The sequence below is a fragment of the Danio rerio genome, chromosome 5 (assembly GCF_052040795.2).
Source record: "Danio rerio strain M-AB ecotype USA chromosome 5, GRCz13ab, whole genome shotgun sequence".
Classification (NCBI taxonomy): Eukaryota; Metazoa; Chordata; class Actinopteri; order Cypriniformes; family Danionidae; genus Danio; species Danio rerio.
Window position 1 is genome coordinate 79,455,001 of NC_141025.1, and position 19,033 is coordinate 79,474,033.

At 35.3% G+C, this 19,033-nt stretch overlaps 1 protein-coding gene across 3 annotated transcripts in view; it reads right to left on the bottom strand.

The window, feature by feature from the left end:
* Positions 1-19,033, bottom strand: part of gpsm1b (G protein signaling modulator 1b) — a 40,242-nt gene that overhangs the window by 16,664 nt on the left and 4,545 nt on the right. For 2 of the 3 annotated variants that reach the window (XM_087251830.1, NM_001007778.3), the window contains 6 exon segments: positions 8,341-8,562; positions 6,021-6,156; positions 5,562-5,704; positions 3,298-3,421; positions 1,723-1,838; positions 1-44 (listed from right to left, as the gene is read on the bottom strand). The exon segment at positions 1-44 is cut by the window's left edge and continues 112 nt beyond it. In XM_087251830.1, coding sequence (XP_087107956.1) covers positions 1-44; positions 1,723-1,838; positions 3,298-3,421; positions 5,562-5,704; positions 6,021-6,156; positions 8,341-8,562 — 785 coding nt within the window. 3 annotated transcript variants of the gene reach the window in all.

Here is a 19,033-nt window from a genome sequence, read left to right on the forward strand (position 1 = left end):
CCATCACCTGGTCCTTCAGCTGCCGAGAGAGCTGCAGAGTTTTCCTGAACACACACACACACACATCTGCATTTATTTCGGCAAATTTACCTAATTTTTTTACCGGCCACTTTATTAGGTACACGTCCAACTGCTCGTTAACGCTAATGTCTAATCAGCCAATCACATGGCAGCAGCTCACTGCATTTAGGCATGTAGACATGGTCAAGACGATCTACTGCAGTTCAAAGCGAGCATCAGAATGGGGAAGAAAGGGTATTTAAGAGACTTTGAACGTGGCATGGTTGTTGCTGCCAGCATCAACGCCACAGCCTACCTGAGTATTGCTGCTGACCATGTCCATCCCTTTATGAGCACAGTGTCTCCATCTTCTGATGGCTACTTCCAGCAGGATAACGCAGCATGTCATAAAGCTCAATCATCTCAGACTGCTGAACATGACGATGAGTTCACTGTACTCAAATGGCCTCCACAGTCACCAGAGCTCAATCCAATAGAGCAGCTTTGGGATGTGGTGAGATTGGCATCATGGATGTGCAGCCGACAAATCTGCAGCAACTGTGTGATGCTATCATGTCAATATGGAGCAAAATCTCTGAGGAATATTTCCAGTAGCTTGTTGAATCTCTGACATGAAGGATTAAAGCAGTACTGAAAGCAAAAGTGGTCCAACCCAGCACTAGTAAGGTGTACCTAATAAAGTGGCCAGTGAGTGTATATTTGATGTAAAGCTGGATTTTTAGCATAATTATGACATTTTTTCCTTAATTTCTTGGAAGCAGAATATGTTATTTAGAACAACTACGGTCTAAATATGCCTAACAATTAATACATTTTTAATAAATATTTTCTTCTTTACTGTACAATGTCTACAACAAAAACACACAGGGCATGTCAAAAATATACTCCATCTGTCTCTCACATACAAATGCACTTACAGTGTCTCTCCAAGCTGAAATATTGTTTAAATACATGGAAAATTACAATCTTGATGCAGCACTTTATCACACACATATAAATAAATAATTTATTTTATTCTATTAATTCTTGTTTGTTGTGTTTTTAGTGCAGTTTTGCAAAACTTTTTCTCGTTTGCGCCCTCTCTCTCTTCCCTGAAGATCTATAATGCAGTAATAAGGTGTTTGTAATAAGGTGTCTTATTCATCTATGTTTTGTATTATTTGTAATTTCAGTATTTAAAAACCCATTATGTGTCTGCATCAAAGTTCTGGTGGAAATTTTTGTTCAATATGACCAGAGAATATGTTCTGGTATTAGATGTAATAAGCCTACTTTTTCAATTCAATTCAAGTTTATTTGTAAAGCGCTTTTCACAACAATTATTGTTTTAAAACAGATTTACAAAAAGCGTACATTATTGTATTACAATCAAAATCAGAAATTAAGCGTATTAGTTACATAACTTTAACTCAATAACTAGTAACTAATAGTTTTAAGCAGTTAAATTTACTGTATATAAACATAGTTAACCTGCAGTTATATAGTATATAGGTCTATGTCTTTGTGTTCCTGTTCAATGAAGTGTATTAAGTGTATGTGTCATCCTTAAAGTCTTTTATTAATATGTGTTTATATTACCTCGTCATGTAAAACGAAGAAAACAATAAAAACCTGAAGTCTAAAAACAAAAGGAGGTATCCAGAAGCCTGAGTGTGTCTGCCTTTGTTATCCTGCAGATGGCGCTGTCGCGGTGTAATTTACCTGTAGTATTCGGTGGCGGCGCTGAACTGGCCCAGGAATATCAGAGCATTTCCCAGGTTACTGTAAGCCCTTCGCTCTGCTGCTTTATCGCCAAACTCCTTCGCAATGGCAAGACGCTGAAAACAACAAGCAGAGATTGATGCTGCGTCCCAATTCGTACACTTATACCACATTATAGAAGTAAAGAAAAATGACATGCTTTTGAATGTGTAACACAGGGAGGTCTACAGGGGATACAGCTGCGGATGCTCACATCATATGTAGCATAACTTATTTTTACATTACTGCGAGGGTTTGGTTGGGGCTAGACGTTAATCAAATACAATTAAATGGTTAATTTAATTAATAACATTAATACATTTTGGTATACAGTTTTTTACATTACCCTTATTGTTGGATTTACAGCCAAATGTACACATAAATGCAATTTCATGGGTAATTTAATAAATAAAATTTACAATATTTGGTATATTCACTGTTTTTACATTTCTGTAATGCTTAGATTTAGGGTTGGTGTGGGGGTAGACGTTAATAAAATACAATTAATGGGTAATTAAAAAATATAGTAGAAATAATCCTCGTTATTTACGCCTGCAGCTGTATCCCTTATACAAACGTCCTCATTGACGGACCGCTATGTTAGTTTCATTCCTGTCAAAATGCTCTACCCATTATCCACGTTTCATTAATATTTAGCAAACGTTACCCACTATATTGAAGATTTAGCTGTGTATTAATCTGCTATTCGCGAGTCTTTCAAGCAGAGAAATCTCCTCAGTGCACAATTCAGCAGTTACAATGATTAAACACGTCATTATAGAAGTTCACGTTGTTGTTACAGACAAACTAGAACACGGAAAGCGCGATTTAATTGTTTTCCAGAGGGCTACACATTAATTAACAGTCATTCAAACAACTTTACCGAAGCCTCGCTACTTGACGGTTGGTCTCGCGCGTCCGCCATGTTTGTAGTTTGTTTACACTTTTACTCCCGCGTTTGTAGTTCTGATCTATTTCACGTCCAACACGCAACAGAATCAAAAGTTCCCGATCACACATTATTTTACATTAACAATGGACTAAGTTTACTATAAATTATAGGCTACATATCATTCCAGCTTAAGGAAAATCAATGGAAAATGCTTGAAATGTAAAATGTAATTAAGGAATGAGTCTGTGCTATGCTGAAAAATCCAGCTTAAACCAGCCTAGGCTGCTTGGCTGGTTTTAAGCTGGTCGACCAGCCTGGTTTTAGAGGGGTTTTGGTCATTTCCAGCCTGGTTTCTAGTCTGGTCTTAGCTGGTCAGGCTAGAAAATAACCAGCTAAATCCAGCTAAAACCAGCTAGACCAGCCTGGTTTAAGGTGGACATATCTGGGTTTGGCTGGGCTCCCAGCCTGGCTAGGCTGGTTTTAGCTGGTCATCTCCCAGCCTGACCAGCTAAGTCCAGGCTAGAAATGGCTGGAAACCAGCCTGGGAATGGCCAAAACCCCTCCAAAACCAGACTGGTCGACCAGCTAAAACCAGCCCAAGCTGGTTTGAGCTGTTTCTTTCAGCAGGGCGCTCAGTGTTTTACCTCTCGGTGGAACTTGATGGCCTCCACAAAGTTGCCCAGCAGGTAATGAGTGTTTCCCAGGTTCCCGAAAGCTCTTCCCTGAGCGGCCCGATCCCCCAAATCCTTCACCAGAGACAGATTCATCCTGAACACACACACACACACACACACACACACACACACACACACACACACACACACACACACACACAACAAAGTCTTAAAAAGAAACACAACATTCACACAGTCCAAACACATGCGCTAAAGGTCAATTTAATCAACAAAATCGGCTATAGTGTATAAATGTGTATGGGTGTTTCTCAGTACTGGGTTGCAGCTAGAAATGCATCCACTGCGTAAAACATATGCTAGATTAGTTGATAAACAAAGGGACTAAGCTGAAAGAAAATGAATGAATGAAGTCTTAAATGTACTCCTATGTGATTTGCAAATCTTTCCGTTCTCCTACTGTTCAAGGCACACGAGGGAGAGTTTAATGAGTGTTTCAGGCCTCTGTCTGACACCTCTGCTCTCATTTATGAGTGTTTAACCTTCTGGATGTGCTAAGTGTGTGTGTGTGTGTGTGTGTGTGTGTGTGTGTGAGTGTGTGTTTATAATGAGTCTCTGGAGTGTGCAGAGCAGCTCTCGGTGGGGTTGCAGGATACTGGGGAAAAACACTGTGTTATTTAGTTTCTCTGCAATTTGTCCAGATGAACACAGATATATTTGCCCTCCTCTGAATTTTTAACCTTTCAATTCAATATTTTCCGATTGCTGTTTACTGGAGAGAAGATCTTTTTCAACGTATTTAAAAAAAAAATGCAACATTTTATGCAAAAAGTTCAGGCTAAAGAAACGTTTACGGCAAGGGTGAGAACTATATTATGTTATACGTCTTTGTGTTTTCTCCCTTTGGAAATGTTGAGCAAAAATAAATAAATAAATGCAAATCTTTAAAAATCGCCAAGCGAAAATTAATTTTTGAGAAATAGAAATGAAATTTGCAAACAAAAGAATTGCAAATAAGCAGTGCAAAACCCTAGAAATAGTTGTGCATGAAAATCCCAGCAGATCAGCAGTTTCTGAAATACTCAGAGCAGCCCGTCTGGCAGCAACAACCATGCCATGTTCAGAGTCTCTTAAATCCCCTTTCTTCCCCATTCTGATGCTCGCTTTGAACTGCAGCAGATCCTCTTGACCATGCCTACATGCCTAAATGCAGTGAGCTGCTGCCATGTGATTGGCTGATTAGACATTTGCGTTAACAAGCAGCTGGACAGGTGTACCTAATAAAGTGGCCGGTGAGTGTAGTTTCAGTTGCAAGTGCATCAACACATTGAAATAAAGGTCTCTGCAACTTCCGGTTCACATTGACGTTAAGATCTTTACCTTTTCTGAGCTCACTCACAGAATGCTGTGGCTCTCTGCAGTGTGTGTGTGTGTGTGTGTGTGTGTGTTTTAGTGTGTGTTTCTTTTCTGAACTCACTCACAGAATGCTGTGAATCTCTGCAGTGTGTGTGTGTGTGTGTGTGTGTGTGTGTGTGTGTGTTAGTGTGTTTCTTTTCTGAACTCACTCGTAGAAGGCCGTGGCTCTCTGCAGTGTGTGTGTGTGTGTGTGTTTTAGTGTGTGTTTCTTTTCTAACTCACTCACAGAATGCTGTGGCTCTCTGCAGTGTGTGTGTGTGTGTGTGTGTGTGTGTGTGTGTGTGTGTGTGTGTGTGTGTGTGTGTGTGTCTGTGTGTTTCTTTTCTGAACTCACTCGTAGAAGGCCGTGGCTCACTGCAGTGTGTGTGTGTGTGTGTGTGTGTGTGTGTGTGTGTGTGTGTGTGTGTGTGTGTGTGTGTGTGTGTGTGTTTTAGTGTGTTTCTTTTCTGAACTCACTCGTAGAAGGCCGTGGCTCTCTGCAGTGTGTGTGTGTGTGTGTGTGTGTGTGTGTGTGTGTGTGTGTGTTTCTTTTCTGAACTCAATCGTAGAAGGCCGTGGCTCACTGCAGTGTGTGTGTGTGTGTGTGTGTGTGTGTGTGTGTGTGTGTGTGTGTGTGTGTGTGTGTGTGTTTTAGTGTGTTTCTTTTCTGAACTCACTCGTAGAAGGCCGTGGCTCTCTGCAGTGTGTGTGTGTGTGTGTGTGTGTGTGTGTGTGTGTGTTTTAGTGTGTGTTTCTTTTCTGAACTCACTCACAGAATGCTGTGGCTCTCTGCAGTGTGTGTGTGTGTGTGTGTGTGTGTGTGTGTGTGTGTGTGTGTGTGTGTGTGTGTGTTTTAGTGTGTGTTTCTTTTCTGAACTCACTCGTAGAAGGCCGTGGCTCTCTGCAGTGTTTCTCTGACGTCTGGAGGCAGATCTCCACGCTCCTGACAGACGCCCCACAGCTGCTGCTTGCCTTTAGCATGAAACACGTTCCCTATGTTATACAGAGCCCGCGCTTCACCCACCTGCACACAACAATACACACCGTTTTACAGCGATTAATCCAGGAGATTTCATTTATATATTTGTCATGCATTTATCGATTGAAGAAATTAAATTGAATTATATTAATTGCATTAAAGAAAACACGTGCAACTACAAAACATGTCAGCAAATTAAGAGAAAATCGTCATCAGCACACACTCGGCCTTTATTCTATTATGCTCAGGAAATAAATGAATTAAAGACTAATCGTGACGGAGGTGACACTGAAGCAGAGCTGTACTGTCTGTCCTCCTCCTCCTCCAGTATTTCTCCATGGATAAGCAGTGTTCTTCTCACCTTGTCTCCCTGCTCTTGAGAAATATCCAGGTGTCTCTGACAGCAGACCGCAGCTTCATCATACTGGCCCAAAACCTTCAGCGTGTTTCCCAGATTCCCGCTGGCCTTCCCTTCTCCAACACGGTCCCCGATCGTCCTGCATTTACACCACAAACAGCCGTTAACCACACCGGGAATACCCCTGCATCACTGCTTACAGATGGAGATGATAAAATATACTCGCCCTCCTGTGATTTTGAAATTTTTTGCAAATATTAGGGAAGTTATATAATCATCTGCAAAAATATTATTGTCATTATTTGGTTTGATTCAGTTGAAATGCATAAAAACATACTCTCTTATTGGGAAACTTGCTCAATTTTCTTTAGTTTTTTCATTTTTCAGAGGACAGGTTTGTTTTTAATTAAAAATTAATTCAGCTGTATTTTATTTTGAGGGGATGGTGAAGAAATAAAAAAACTAGGACAGTCTGTAATGTTTTTTATTCTGTATTATATACTACTATGTATGGTATTGTTAAATACCAATGAATAATATATTGGTTTATTTATTTATTTATTGGTTTATTTATTTATTTATTGGTTTATTAATTTGTTTTTTATTTGTTCATTTATTTATTTATTTATTTATTTATTTATTTATTTGTGTTTATTTATTTATTTATTTATTGGTTTATTAATTTGTTTGTTTATTTATTTATTTATTTATTTAATTATTTGTTTATTAATTTATTTATTTATTTGTTTATTTATTGATTTATTTATTTGTTTGTTTATTTATTGGTTTATTTGTTTGTTTGTTTATTCTTGGTTTATTTGTTTGTTTGTTTATTTATTGGTTTATTTGTTTGATTGTTTATTGTTTTTTTTATTTGTTATTTGTTTGTTTATTTATTGGTTTGTTTATTTGTTGTTTATTTGTTTATTTATTTATTGGTTTATTTGTTTGTTTGTTTGTTTGTTTATTCTTGGTTTATTTGTTTGTTTGTTTGTTTGTTTGTTTATTTATTGGTTTATTTGTTTGTTTGTTTATTGGTTTATTTTTTTATTTTTTATTTGTTTGTTTATTTATTGGTTTGTTTATTTGTTGGTTTATTTGTTTATTTATTTATTGGTTTATTTATGTATTTATTTATTTATTTATTGGTTTATTTATTCATTTGTTTGTTTATTTTTTTATTGGTTTATTTGAATATTTATTTGTTTAATTATTTATTTATTGGTTTGTTTCTTTATCTATTGTTTTTTTATGTATTTATTTATTTATTTATTTATTTGATTATTGGTCTATTTATTTATTTATTTATTTGTTTATTTATTTACTTTTGGTGTGTTTATTTATTTGTTTGTTTGTTTGTTTGTTTGTTTATTCTTGGTTTATTTGTTTGTTTGTTTGTTTGTTTGTTTGTTTATTTATTGGTTTATTTGTTTGTTTGTTTATTGGTTTATTTTTTATTTGTTTGTTTATTTATTGGTTTGTTTATTTGTTGGTTTATTTGTTTATTTATTTATTGGTTTATTTATGTATTTATTTATTTATTGGTTTATTTATTCATTTGTTTGTTTATTTTTTTATTGGTTTATTTGAATATTTATTTGTTTAATTATTTATTTATTGGTTTGTTTCTTTATCTATTGTTTTTTTATGTATTTATTTATTTATTTATTTATTTATTTGTTTATTGGTCTATTTATTTATTTATTGGTTTATTTATTTACTTTTGGTGTGTTTATTTATTTATTTGTTTGTTTGTTTGTTTATTTATTTGTTTATTTATTTATTGTTTTTTTATTTGTTTATTGGTCTATTTATTTATTGGTTTATTTGTTTATTTATTTATTGGTTTATTTATTTACTTTTGGTATGTTTATTTATTTGTTTGTTTGTTTGTTTGTTTGTTTGTTTGTTTATTTATTTATTTATTTATTTATTTATTTATTTATTTATTTATTTATTTATTTATTTATTTATTATGTATGCATGTTTGTACTTTCATTTTAGTTGTCTTCTACTCCCTTAATTTTAATTTCCAAAATAACTCCTCATTGCACTTGTTTACAATGTTTACAATGATAAAGTAGTTTTTAATGATTTATGTAGGAATTATAAAGCTTTTTCTTTGTTGTTATTTCATGTTCGTTTACAAGTAGCAGGGTAACCTCTCAAACTGCTGTTACACCTAAATACATTTTAATAAACTCTTTGTCCTGTGGCAGCGTCACATATGGCAGCAGTAGTCATTTTAAACGGTCACTCACTGTATATGTATTTGCATATGTATGTATGTGTCTAATATACATAATAATATCATCTTTCTCACCGTGCGAGTGTCAGGTCATGTCTGTGGTACTCCATGGCTTTACCATACTCCTTCAGGTAAAAGTATGCGTTTCCCAGCTGGCTGTAAATGGCACTGAGGGTCTTGAGATCTTCTGTTCCCACCTGAACAGCGGCTTCGAAGAACGCCGTACCGCCTTTAAAATCGCCCGCTTTACACAGCCTCTCGCCCTCCAGCGCCAGCTCCAGACACGACGCCTCCATCCTGAAAACACCACAGATAACAGCACACTTCAGTAAGAAATAATGCTCTTAATAGTAGTCTAAAATGCTTGTATACGTGTAGTTTTGGTACTAACTTTGTGTTAGCCATTTTTATTTAATACATCAGTATTTTAGAGCTTTAGTGTTGTCGCCTTTTTGTATAAATCAATCCAATACAATGCAAATAACCCCAGCGGATCATGAGAGAATCCAGGGGCGGGTTTAACCAATAAGCAAGATAAGCGGTCGCTTAGGGCCCCAGGAAATCTGAGGGCCCCCAAATAAGAAGTATAAATTATACCTGTAAATTATACATAACATCATATTCTGTCATATTTTGTATGATGAGAGTCTATAAAAATAAATGTTTAATGGTTGTTACATCTGCGCAAATGTGTCTCCCATCAAGTCCAGCAGTCAAACTGGGTAAAGATTTAGTAAAGATAGTAAAAACTAAATATTTCTTTTATAATTTTTTATTGAGGGACTTAGAAACTTTTGATTATAAATAAAAAAAAAATTACTGGTTTATTTATTTCTTAATGTATTTATTTATTAGTTTATTTATTTATTTATTGGTTTGATTATTTAGTTTTTGGTTTATTTATTTATTCATTTATTTAGTTTATTTAATTATTTATTCATTTATTTGTTTAATGTTTTATTTATTTATTTATTTATTTATTTATTTATTTATTTATTTATCTATTTATTGGTTTATTTATTGGTTTATTTATTTGTTTATTTTATTTATTTACTTATTGGTTTATTTATTTATTGGTTTATTGATTTATTGATTTGTTGGTTTATTTGTTTATTGGTTTATTTATTTATTTATTGGTTTACTTGTTTATTTATATATTGGTTTGTTTATTTATTTATTTATTAATGTATTTTAATTGGTTTATTTTTTATTGTTTATTTATTAGTTTATTTATTCATTGGTTTGTTTATTTATTTATTTATTTATTTATTTATTTATTTAGTTGGTTAGTTAGTTATTTGTTTATTTATTGGTTTGATTATTAATTTATTTATTTCTTAATGTATTTATTTATTGGTTTATTTATTTTTTTACTGGTTTATTTGTTTAATAGTTTATTTATTTATTTATTTATTTATTGGTTTATTTGTTTATTTATTTATTGGTTTATGTATTTATTGGTTTATTTGTTTATTGGTTTATTTATTGGTTTACTTGTTTATTTATATATTGGTTTATTTATTTATTTACTAATGTATTTTTATTGATTTATTTTTTATTGTTTATTTATTGGTTTATTTATTCATTGTTTTGTTTATTTATTTATTGGTTTATTTATTTAATTATTGGTTTATTTATTAATTGGTTTATTTATTAATTAATTTGTTTATTTATTAGTTTGTTTATTGGTTTATTTATTGAAACGAAAAACAAAATAAGTAATATATAATTGTTTAGTTGTGAATTAATTTTAAGAAAACAAATTAATCAAAAAGTGTGCCAAGATGCTTTAAATGTTATTATTATAATTATTTTTGCATTAAGATAAAATAGAAAAGGAGTGATATAAGGAACAAAACTAAAAAATAAACCACTTAAAAATACATTAAAATAGAAAAGGTGCATTTCAGGATCTTTTGGGCCCAAGGCTGGAATTGCTTAGGGCCCACAATTCACTAAATCCACCCCTGATAGAATCATATATACCAAAAACACCAACACGCTTTAAATGGGCTTTAAGTAAAAGTGCAAACACTATTAAACTGACCACTGCAAAACTAAGCCCATCACTAATGTAAAAGCATGCAGAATGCTAAAATGTGATGGGGAACATTTGATTCTGTTAGTAATTGTTGTACGATGAAAATTAGACTTGATTATAATTAAAGCTGAATGTGTGATTCAGTAGGCGGAGACTTTATATAGGTATAAGCTCATATTTTAAAGACTAAATATCCCTAAATATAACGCTATAATAACACCAGGCTATTCACAAAGGCTGCAAGTGAACACCAATGTGATTCCAAGAGAAACGATGCGAGTTTCAGGAATGTCTTGGTCCAGGAACGAGACAGAGGATCATTCTAGCAGAGCTTCTATTGTCCTAATGTGATACTCAGCTTCATTTTAATCAGTCTGGCTTTCACATTACGGTCAAAAGTAAAACATATTTCCGTCTCTGTGGTCTGAAACGCATTACATCTGACAGTTTCTCCTCCACAAATGTCTGGAGTTTTTAAGCTTGGCTGCTGCGCTCGAGAGATTTCTTCAGCTCTGCGGTCTGGAAAACATTCTGGCTCCTTCCTCCACCTCTGCTTGGTTTCTCTCTGGGTCAGTCTGACTGAGTAAGACCACAGAAATACCCCACAACATTTAGGCATGCTTCTGTAATGATATACGAGTGGTGCTTGTATTGGGAATAGTGTGTTGCTTTGTGGTTGCTAGTGTCGGGGTTTTTAGGTGTCTCTACCATTTGGCAAATCCTTCTGTGATGCTTTGATTAGTTTAAATCACTGAACTCAGTGTTTACCGACTCATCTGAGCTTCATCTTAAACTCCGAATCTATAATCCTCTTAGTCTATGCTGACATTATCTCCAGCAGCTCAAACACTCTAATGGCTAATGGACCGACGGCTGCTTCTCACTCAGGGCTGCTTGAGATGCTAATGAGATGGAGAGATGGGCACTAGTGGGCGGGGCTTTCCCCCTCTGATGACACGTACAAAGGGAGAATGTCAATCAAAGCGTTTCATTCATCAAATCTGATTATAAAAACGTAAAACTAACACATCTCCACAATTAAAAGCTGGTTATATTCACACACTGCTGCGTTTAGACTCTGTATAAAAGTGAGTTCTGCTTAATAGGTGCTCTTTAATGCACCGTGAGGTAACATCAACAACTGTATTTACATTAACCAACGTTAACATGAATAAACCCTGGAATAAATGTATTGCTCCTTATTTGTTCATGTTAGTAACTTAGGCTGCTTTCACACCTGCCTTATTTAGTTCTGCTCGAATCGCAGTAGAGCTCGTTTTCCCTCTTAATGCAGTTCGTTTGGGCAGGTGGGAATATAACGGTGCTTTCACATCTGTGGATCGGTTCATTTGGTCCGGACCAAGGGCAACAATAGACCTACATTGGTCACACTTTACAATAAGGTTCATTAGTTAATGTTAATTAACACATTTAATAACATGAACAAACAATGAACAATGCATCTACTGTATTTGTTCATGTTAGTTAATGAAAATACAGTAGTTCATTGTTAGTTCATGTTAACTCATGCTGCATTAATGTTAACAAGCATGGACTTGGATGTTAATAATGCATTAGTAAATGTTCAATTATGATTAATAAATGCTGTACATGTGTTGTTCATAGTTAGTAAATGTATTAACTAATGAACCTTATTGTAAAGTGTTACCCCTACATTTGTAGCTGTCTTAAGGTCCATTTCACACCACACTGACTGCTGTGGTCTGAACCAGTTGAAAAGAACCAAAATGCAAAATGCAAAACCCACATCACTCATTGGCCAGAAGTTGGTCATGTATTTCATTAACTGCTTTTCGATTGGTCAGAATTCAAAAATGCCAGTGGAACTCCCGCAAGTAAACAAACCGGCAGACACAACATGTCACTTATATATATATATATTACACTCTCAGAAATAAAGGTACAAGAGCGGTCACTGAGCTGGAACCTTTTCAAAAGCTGCACATTTGTACCTAAAGGGTCCATATTAGTATCTCAAAAATATATATCAGTACCTAAACATTTAAGAGAACATTTGAGTTATGCATTTATAAAAATCTGTAGCACAACTGAATTATTTTAGTCATTATAACTCGATTTAATAAAATAGTTTCAATTAGTGATATGCATTGCTTAAGAACTTTATATATACAATATGCATGCATTTCCTAAAGAAAAGTTTAGTTATGCATTCTGTTTCAGTATAAAATAAGCACAATATGTGCAACTAATCCGTCTTTTTAGCTTTTATTAAAATATCAAGCTGCATATAACCAATATAATACATTCTAAGAGTCAAAATGATCAATTCTTAAGCCAAAAATCAGCAGAATGTTAAGTAAAGATCATGTCCTATGAAAACATGTTGTAAGAGTTCTACTGTAAATATCACAAAATCAATCTCTGATTATTAATATGCACTGCTAAGACCTTCATCTGAGCAACTTTACTGGATGCATCTGTTAAAAACATCTGAGTTGCATTTATAAATATCTGAACTATAACTGAATTTTATTAATCATTATAACTCGATTTAATAAAGTGAGTTTGATTATTAATATGCATTGCTAAGAGCTTAATTCGAACAACTAATTTTGATAGAAACACTATGCATGCATTTCATAAAGAAAAGTTTAGTTATGCACACTATTTCAGTATAAAATAAGCACAATGTATGCAACTAATGTCTCTTTTTTAGCTTATGTTGAAATCTCAGGTTGCATATTTGCAGGAATAACCGATATAATACACTGAGTCAAAATTATTGATTTTTGAGCCAAAATCAGCAGAATATCAAGTAAAGATCATGTCCTATCAGAACACTTTGTAAGTTTCCATCTGTAAACATAAAAAAATCTATTTTTGATTGCACTGCTAAGAGCTTCATTCGAACAACTTTATAGATAAAAACAATATGCATGCATTTCCTAAAGAAAGTTTTAGTTATGCATTCTGTTTCAGAATAAAATAGGCACCACTTTTACTCAGGTGCCTAACGTTTGTACTAAAATGAAATATCATGCAAAAATAAAGCATCAAAATCCTGCAGTGCCTGCATTTGTGTTTGGTAATGCAGTGTTTCTCAACCACGTTCCTGGAGGAGCACCAGCTCAGCACATTTTTCAGGTCTCCTTAACCGAACACACCGGATTCAGATCAGCTCATTAGCAGAGACTGAAAGACCTGTGATGGGTGTGACAGAGAAAGGAGACATCCAAAGCATGCAGTGCTGGTGCTCCTCTAGGCACGTGGTTGAGAAACACTGTGGTAGAGCATTGGAAAGCTTTTTTTTTTATACTGCGCTGTAAAACATATCAATTAATGAACAGTTTGCGTATGTTAGTGTGTTTTGTGGTTGTGAATTGCATTATGGGATGTTAATTTCCGCTCGGTCCACTTCTGATGCTGTAAATTCAGCTCTACAGTTTAACAAAGTGCCTTTTAGTGACATTTTAGCAGCTTAAAATAATAATATAATGCACAATAAATGATATCAATGAGTCTGTAAAATAACAGAACACGTGCTGCAGTTACTGTAGCGTAATATACAACACCAACACACACAATATAGCACTGCACACTATCAAAAGTGTTCACAAAAGTCACTTTATACACACTTGTTAAGGTTAAACATTGCTAAAAGAAAGATCAACATCCCATAAGGCAATTCAAAAGCAGAAATAAGCAATAAATAATAACAAAAACGAATCACAAATTCGAGAAAACAGCTCATTTATGGATATTTTCTTCCTCAACACTCCTGCAGTACCTGCATTTGGGTTTGGAGCGCGTCTTCTGGACATACATCCCTAGCTCCTGGTTTATGGGTCTCAGTGTTGCGTGTGGTCTGGGGCCGTGATGGACCAGACGACACACTGCTATCTGCGCCCCGCTGAGCGGAAATGCTGCTTCAGTTGACATCGTCCACAGAAATACAGAATAAATCAGATGAAGAAAGTCACAGAGCCCTGAAGAAGTCCAGCGTCACGCTGAGTGAGTCTCCAGAGCATCGCATGTCCATGTAAACTAATATTAATAACCCAGCAGACAGTCCTCTGAGGTCTTTAGTGGATGCATTGAAGAACACACACACACACGCTGGAGTCTAAAACACACTCCTCCAGAACACACACTGCTTGTGCATGTCTCCTGAAGAACGCTTTGAGACGCAGCACGACTGGCCTAATTCTGCTGAAGGACAGCGAGGGCACAGGACACAAGCAGATAATCCTGTTCCCGCTGACCCGAAGAGCTCACACACACACACACACACAGACACACCAGACATGCACGCCTTCTGACAGCATCACCTTTTCTTGTTGCAATTACTTGCTGAAGCCTAAAGAACATTAGAGTAGCATGCATTCATTCATTCAGAATATGAAAGAAGCACACTAAATGCCACTAATCTGTACAAAACATGTCAAGTTGCATGGGTATTTTTTCTGGAATAGCCAATAAAATATACTCAAAATAATCATATATACACCACTTTATTGAGAGAAAAAAATATGCATGCATCTCCTAAAAACATTTGAGCACACTAAACACAACTAATCTGTACTAGTTTATGCATAAATGTCAAATTGCATGGGCATATTTGCTGGGTTAGCCAACAATACATTGTAAGAGTCAAAATTATATTGTTATATGTCAAAGATCACTAGAATGTGAGGTAAATATAATGTTCCATGAAGACATTTTGTAAATATTCTACTGTAAATACACCAAAAAGCAATTGTTTATTAGTGATATGCACTGCTAAGAGCTTAATTTAAACAGATTTATTGATAGAAACACTATGCATGCATTTCCTAAAGACAAGTGTTGTTATACATACTATTTCAGTATATGCTATTAATATGCATTGCTAAGAGCTTAATTTGAGCAACTTTACTGCATGCATTTGCTAAAGAACATTTGAGTTGTGCAATCTTCCACAGTAAAAAACGAACCAACCCGTCTTTATTAGCTTACATTGAAATCTCAAGTTGCATATTTGCTGTAACAGCCAACAAAAAATGATAGGCTTTATAATTGCTGAGTCAAATTGTCGTTTTTTTATGCTCTAAATAATTAGAACATTAAGTAAAGATCATGTTCTATGAAGACAATTTGTTTCCTCCTGTAAACATCTTTTTAGATTTAGAGAAATGTGCTGCTAAGAGCTTCATTTGAACCAGTTTATTAATAGAATAAATATGCACGCGTTTCCTAAGGAGCATTATAGTTGCTGTGCATTCTTCTACAGTAAAAAAACACTAAAAAACTAATCTGTGTGAGAAATTTCCAGTTGCATGGGCTTATTCTCTGAAATAGACAAAATGCTTGGTATGAATCTGCCAGAAATCATTAGAATATTAAGTAAAGGGTCTTGAAATGTCTTGACTGAGCAATCAGAATCAAGTATTGCAGAGAGCTGTGTAATGAATAGAGTTGAAGCATGTACTGCTTGTATTTAATATTGAGCAGAAGCTTGTCTTCACTAAGTTAAATGGCTAAACAAACAGAAAATTCTAGATTTCCTCCAAATCATCACACAGCACTATTATGACCTGCTGGTTTGAGCGTGCTCTCTTCCCTGTGGTTCATCAGGTCTCACAGCACACACACACACACACGGCATGCAGCATTTGATCAGAGCGTGTGTGAGATTGAGTCTCGTGTTGCTTTACAGCGTTTCACACCCTCAGACTCTCAATTAAGCAGCAGGTCGAGATCCTGCATCAATATTTAATGCTCCACACTGTGAACTAAACCACTGTCAAGAGGTCAGTGTGAAGAGCAGGTACAAACCAAAGGCAAAGCAAAAATAATATAGTACTGCTATTGAACAGCACTGTAGTGAAGTGTGTTATACTCTATACATGTTATAGTATCTACAACACTGTTCATGAATTCTCCAGCATACTCTAGTGTTAACTATAGTTATCAACTGTACTGTAGTATACACCACAACAGATCGATTACTGTAGATGTTGTGTTACCATAGCAACCATACAATCACCAAAACAGATCGATTACTGTAGATGCTGTGTTACCATAGCAACCATACAATCACCAAAACAGATCGATTACTATAGATGTTGTGTTACCATAGCAACCATACAATCACCACAACAGATTGATTACTATAGTTGTTGTGTTACCATAGCAACAGTATAACTACAACAGATAGACTACTATAGTTGTGTTACCATAGCAACTGTAGAATCACCACAACAGATTGATTAGTATAGTTGTTGTGTTACCATAGCAACCATAGAATCTCCACAACAGATCAATTACCATAGTTGTTGTTACCATAGCAACCATACAATCACCACAACAGATCGATTACTATGTTGTGTTACCATAGCCACAGTAGAACCACAACAGATAGATTACCATAGTTGTTGTGTTACCATAGCAACCGTAGAACCCCACAACAGCTTGATTACTATAGTTGTTGTGTTACCATAGCAACCATAGAATCACCACAACAGATTGACAACTATATTTTTTGTTACCATGGCAACAGTAGAACCACGACAGTTTGATTACCATAGTTGTCGTTACCATAGCAACCGTACAATCACCACAACAGATTGATAACTTTATTTGTTGTTACCATGGCAACAGTAGAACCCCACAACAGATCGATTACTATAGTTGTTGTGTTACCATAGCAACTACAGAATCACCACAACAGAGCGATTACTATATTTCTTGGGTTACCATAGCAACCATAGAATCATCACAACAGATTAATTCAAGTACTTTACTACAGTATGGTTCAAAAACACCGCAGCATGTACTGTAACTTTACTATTTTCCATGTGGGAGAGATCCTTCCTTTGATTAATCAGGCACGGCTCCTGCAACTGCTCTTTCTAATGGTCTTGTGGATTACTCGCCGGTTAATCCAGAATTACAGCTAATGAGATTTGGAACAACTGGGATTAAAGAGGAGCATTTAGTAATTAGCTGAGTGTTCTGACATCATTACACTCACCTACTGAATCAAAAAAAAAGGTTATACACTCACTGACACCATCACCAGCCAACCTGAGCTGCTGCCTGCGCTGCAATACAGACGCATGAGGATCTGCACACCACTGAAAACACTGAGAATATAGGACAAAAAGTGCAGTGCACAAGAGAGAACATCATCACCATCATCATCATCATCATCACCATCATCATCACCATCATCATCATCACCATCACCATCATCACCATCACCATCACCACCATCATCATCACCATCATCATCACCATCATCACCATCACCATCATCACCATCACCATCATCATCATCATCACCATCACCATCATCATCATCACCATCACCATCATCACCATCACCATCACCACCATCATCATCACCATCATCATCACCATCATCACCATCACCATCATCACCATCACCATCATCACCATCATCATCATCACCATCATCATCATCACCATCATTATCATCACCATCATCATCATCACCATCATCATCATCACCATCATCATCACCATCATCATCATCATCATCATCATCATCATCATCATCATCATCATCATCATCATCATCACCATCATTATCATCATCATCATCATCATCATCACCATCATCATCATCATCACCATCATCATCATCACCATCATCATCATCATCACCATCATCATCATCATCATCATCATCATCACCATCATCATCATCATCATCATCATCACCATCACCATCATTATCATCACCATCATCATCATCACCATCATCATCATCATCATCATCATCACCATCATTATCATCATCATCATCATCATCACCATCATCATCATCATCATCATCACCATCATCATCATCATCATCATCATCATCATCATCATCATCATCATCATCATCATCATCATCACCATCATTATCATCATCATCATCATCATCACCATCATCATCATCATCACCATCATCATCATCACCATCATCATCATCATCACCATCATCATCATCATCATCATCATCATCACCATCATCATCATCATCATCATCACCATCACCATCATTATCATCACCATCATCATCATCACCATCATCATCATCATCATCATCATCATCATCATCATCATCATCATCATCACCATCACCATCACCATCATCACCATCATCAATGAGCGTTTGTTGAGAGCAGTTTAATGAGGTTTAATGACAGTGCATCACATGACCTCACAAACGGGAAGTTCTAGAGGTGTATTCTGCACACTGGGACACAAATTAGTACTGTAACTCAGCTGCAGAAGAGTTAAAAGCCTAGACTCCAGAGCTTCAGCCAAATACAACAGCTCCCAGAGCCACGTCAGGCAACTCAAACAAACGCAGTAAAAACACGTCTGCATGTAGTCTGATTTACACTTCTGCTTTCCACAGCGTCAAGCACACAGCTACTGCTTAAAGGGACAGTGCACCCGAATAACAGAAACTCTGACATCATTTACTCTCACTTCACTTTTACCAAACCGTCATGAGTTTCTTTCCTCTGTTAAACACAAAAGAAGATATTTTGAAAAATGTTGGAAACATGACTCCATTGACTTTCCTAGTATTTGTTTTTCCTATTATAGAGGTCAATGCTTTCCAGCATCTTTGAAATTATTATTAATTCATTCATTCTCCTTCAGCTTAGTCCCTGATTAGGGTTGCAAAGCAGAATGAACCGCCAGCTATTCCAGCATATGTTTTACACAGCGGATGCCCTTCCA